The sequence below is a fragment of the Phaethon lepturus genome, unplaced genomic scaffold (assembly GCF_000687285.1).
Source record: "Phaethon lepturus isolate BGI_N335 unplaced genomic scaffold, ASM68728v1 scaffold27600, whole genome shotgun sequence".
Taxonomy (NCBI): Eukaryota; Metazoa; Chordata; class Aves; order Phaethontiformes; family Phaethontidae; genus Phaethon; species Phaethon lepturus.
The window spans coordinates 6,089-10,630 of record NW_010511621.1 but is presented as its reverse complement, the minus strand read 5'-3'; the positions used below and the strand labels follow the sequence as shown (position 1 = coordinate 10,630).

The 4,542-nt window shown below is 60.0% G+C and overlaps 1 protein-coding gene across 1 annotated transcript in view; it reads right to left on the bottom strand.

The window, feature by feature from the left end:
* Positions 1–5: 5 nt before the first annotated feature.
* Positions 6–4,542, bottom strand: part of PNPLA6 (patatin-like phospholipase domain containing 6) — a gene marked incomplete at its 3' end in the record, with an annotated part of 10,525 nt that continues 5,988 nt past the window's right edge. The window contains exons 17-22 of the mRNA XM_010284577.1: positions 4,183–4,299; positions 2,210–2,358; positions 1,985–2,137; positions 1,048–1,164; positions 187–283; positions 6–101 (exon numbers count right to left, since the gene is read on the bottom strand). Of these exons, the coding sequence (XP_010282879.1) occupies positions 6–101; positions 187–283; positions 1,048–1,164; positions 1,985–2,137; positions 2,210–2,358; positions 4,183–4,299 (729 nt within the window). The remainder of the gene's footprint in view (positions 102–186; positions 284–1,047; positions 1,165–1,984; positions 2,138–2,209; positions 2,359–4,182; positions 4,300–4,542) is intronic.

The window sequence follows — 4,542 nt, the reverse complement described above, 5'->3', positions numbered from 1 at the left end:
GGCACCGGCACCGGCCCACTCGGCGGGGGCAAACGCGTCCTCCTCGCCCCGCGCTGGCTCCGGCCCCTCATCCTCGTACTCAGTGAGGTAGTCGGACTCCTCTGGGGGTGGGGGGGCAAGAGGGGGTGCAGGGTCAGGCCCGGTATCCGGATTTGGCCCCGTACCGTGGACCCCCTCCCAGCTCACCGTCCGCGTATCCGTCGGACAAGTAGGGCTTGGCGGGCTCGATGCGGGACACGATCTCTGCCAGGTCGGTGAAGCCGGCGCTGGGACACGTGAGCACCTACGGGAGGAAAAGGGGGGGCCCCGAGCAGCCCCCCGCCATGTGCGAGAGGGGTGAGGATGGGGGGAGCAGGAGGAGGGATGTCAGGTGGGTAAGGGGGTAGAAGGGCAGCAGGGGACACGACGAGAGGGACAAAAGGAGCCCGGGGTGACAGAAGAGGGACCGAGGGGATGGGAGATGGACCAGGGGGACGAAGGATGATGGGGAGGGGGACAGGAGACGGGCCAAGAAGGAGACAGAAGGACGCCAGTGAGGGACAGGAGATGGACCAAGGAGGGGACAAGGATGCTGGGGGGGACAGGAGATGGACCAAGGCACATGAGGAAGGACCGAGGAGGGGACAGAAGGATGCTGGGGGGGGACAGGAGGATGGCCCAGGGTAGTGGGGACAGAAGGATGGACCAAGAGGACAGAGGGATGCTGGGGAGGGACAGGAGATGGACCAGGGTGGCAGGGTCAGGAGGATGGACCAAGGGGACAGGAGGATGAAGCAGGGTGGGGAGGGACAGGAAGATGCCAGTGAGGGACAGGAGAACACCAGGAGGGACAAGCTGTACCAGGAGGGCTAGAAGGACACAGGGGAGACAGGGGACAAGGGACAAGGCAGCGTGCTGCTCCGTGAAGATGGCTCCAGAGCCAGGGGGAAAAAAAAAAATCCTTAAAATCAGGGTGCCAGGGCCAGGGTGGCCCATCCCAGGACGCCCCAGGGCAGGTCCCCAGACAGCCACCACCACCCACGGGCCCCAGTGCCACCCCCTGCTCACGTCCATGCGTTTGCTCTCGTAGAAGTCAGCCGAGTGCCGGTCCTTCACCATCTTCTCAATGATGTCACCCCGGCTCCAGCCGTCGAAGACCACCTTGCCATGCTGGTACCCCACGTCCTGCAGGGAGAGCGGCTGCAGCCCATTGGTGGCCTGGGCACCCCAAACAATGGCCTGGGCACCCCAAATGACAGCCCAGACACCCAACTGGTGGGCAGGATATCCCAACTGATGGCCCAGAACACCCCATTGGTGGCTGGGGCACCCAACTGCTGGCCAGGGTACCACCAACGATGACTGGGATGCTCAATCTAGTCAGGACACCCCAAATGATGGCCAAAGGTACCCCACTGATAGCTGGATCACCCAATCAATGGCTTGGGCACCCCAACCAATGGCCCAGGCAGCCCAAATGATGGTCAGGGAGCCCCAGATGACCTGGGTACCCAGAATTATGGCCCAGGCATCCCAAAGAATGCCCAGGACATGGCAATTGATGGCCCAAGCACCCCAAACAATGGCGTGGGCACCCCTCGATGATGGTCCAGTCACTCCGTTAATGGCTGGGGCACCTGAATGATGGCTCGAGGACTCAACTGATGGCCAGGGTACCCCACCAATGTCCAGGACACCCCGACAGGACCAGAGCAACCCCGAATGGTGGTTGTGGCACCCAATCAATTGCTGGTTGACCCTACCTGATGGCCAGGAGACCCTGTTAATAGCCTCGACACCCAACCGATGGCAAAGGCACATCTGGGGCACCCCATTAGTGCCTAGGGCACCCTGTTAATGGCCAGAGCACCCCAGTCAATGGCCAGGACACCCAAACTGATGTCTGCAGAACCTCACCCATGGCTTGGGGCACCTCCCTGATGGCCTGAAGCACTCCAAAAGATGGTCCAGGCCACCCCACCGGCCTCCTCATCCCCCAACTCACGTAGATCTCGTCGAACTTGCCAAAATCCATGGTCTTGAAGCGGTCAATGGGGGGGCGGATGTACTCGCAGTACGAGCTGGACTTCACCACCTCCAGCTGCCGCACGCATGACACATAGGCCAGGCGGGACTGGATCTCCGCCATGTCAGGCACCTGCAAGGATGAGGTGCTAGGCACCCTGCCCGCACCATCTCACCAGCATTCCCTTGTCCCACCAGTCCTCACCTTGACTTTTTCAGCCCAGGGGTTGAGACGTTTCCAGAGAAGCCACCACCCAGACAGGCTGTCCCCATAGTTGCACAGGTCCGTCTCATCCTGGCTGCCCACGTCGATGGCGATCACCGTCTTGGCACCCATGTTGCGGGCAATGTCGGCTGCGGGGTGGGAAAGGAAGAAGCTGGGTTGGCAGCGTCATGGTTTGCCCTGGTCCAAGCCCACTGTGAGAACTGGTGGCACAAAGTGGAGCGGGGAAATGGGGTTGAGAGATTGTCCCCAAGCCTGGGCTGGATGGCAAAGCCATGCTGGGGCTCGTGGTGGGACGAGCAGTGCCCCACGGGTGCCAGAGTTGGAGGCAGGAGCCCAGCGGCAGGACATGCCGATGGGAAGCAGAGTGGTGATGCAACCTGGTGCATGTGCTGGGGAAACGGGAGGGCACAGGCAAGTTGCAGCGTCTGTGGCAGGATGCGAAGGAGCGTGGAGATGCCCCAGGAGGACACCCGGTGGTGAGGACACCAGAGGACGATGTAAGGTGGATGGAGACAGATTGCACCATGGAGCAGGATGGAGATGCTCCAGGAGGGCACCTAGTGTTGAGGACATCAAGAGATAATGATGCAACATGGAGGAAGGTGGTTTGTACGTGAAGGAGGATGGAGATGATCCAGGAGGTTTCCTGGTGCTGACACCGAGAGATGATGATGCACGGTGGAGGAAGGTGGCTTGGAAATAAAGGAGGATGGGATGTCCTGGGAGGGCACCTGGTGCCAAGGGCACCAGGAGGTGACAAAGAATGGAGGGAGGAGGCTTGCACGTGAAGGAGCATGGAGATGTTCTGGGAGGGTACCTGGCATGAAGGACACTAAGAGATGGTTTGAGATGGAGGGAGGTGCCGTGCATGTGAAGGAGCATGGAGGGCACCTGGTGTCAAAGACACCACGAGATAGTTTGAGATGACAGGAGGTGGCTTGCACATGAACAAGGATGGAGATGCCCCAGGAGGTGAGCTGGTGCTGAGGGCACCAGCAGGGCACCCAGTGTCAGGGCCACCAGAAGATGGGATGAGACAGAGGGAGGTGGCTTACTCGTGAAAGAGCATGGAGGGGACCTGGTATCAAAGACACCAAGAGTACACGACAGATGGAGGCGTCTTGTAGGTGAAGGAGGCCCAAGGAGGGCACCTGGAGCTGAGAACATCAAGGGAGGACGATGCAAGATGGACAACGGTGGCTTGCACATGATGAAGCATGAAGACATCCCAGGAGGACACCCAGTGCTGGGGACATCAAAAAATGGTGCAGGATGGAGGGAGATGGCCTGTACCTGCAGAAGCACAGAGATGCCCTGAGAGAACACCCAAAGCCAAGGACACCAGGAGAGGCTGATGCAGGATGGAGGAAGGTGGTTGGCACCTAAGGAGCACAGAGATGCTCTACGAGGGTGCTAAGGACACCCAAAGATGATGCAAGACGGAGGGACATTTTTTGCATATGAAGAAGGATGATCTGGGAAGCCACCTGGTGCGGACGACACCAGGAGACGATGCAAGACTGTGTGACTTTTTGGCACGTGAAGGAGGATGAAGATGGCCTGAGAGGATGCCCAACACTGAAGACACCAAGAGACGATGCAAGATGAAGGGATGACTCTTGCATGTGAAGAAATATGAAGATGCCGTAGGAAGCCACCTGGTGCTGAGGACACCAAGAGATGATGCCAGGTGGATGACCAATTTTTTGCATGTGAAAGAGGATGAAGATGCCCTGAGAGGATGACCAACAACGAAGACACCAAGAAGATGCAAAACCAAGCAAGATGTCCCAAATCCAACCTCAACATCTCCGGCCGTTGAGAACCCAACTCGTGGTGGCCATGCAGACCCCACCCAACCGCCTGCCACCGCCCCCAGGGCCAGACCTGGCGCCACACTGGCTGCCACCCTGGTTGGGCGGTGGTGGTGACGGCGTTGAGCTGCTACTTGCCTGGCAGGTTGTTGATGTAACCACCGTCCATCAGTAAGTTGCCGTCCTTGGGGTCGCAGAGTGGCGGTAGGTACCCAGAAAGGGTCATGCTGGCTCGCACGTACCGCCAGAGCGAGCCTGCGCCGGCGGGAATAAACGCAATGAGCACGGCCCGCCCAAGACCCGCCCTGGGGGGCTGCCCCTCGCCCCTGCCCGCGCCCGGGGACGTCTGCACCCCATGGGTGCCCTCTGGGCACCTACGGGTGGCAGAGGAACCCATCGCGCGCCCTGACCGGCCATTTGCAAAGCCCAGGTGGTTCAACCTGGGATGGGATGTGGTTTTGGAGGGTGGGAGTGTTTTTTTGCGGGGGGGGGCTGGGG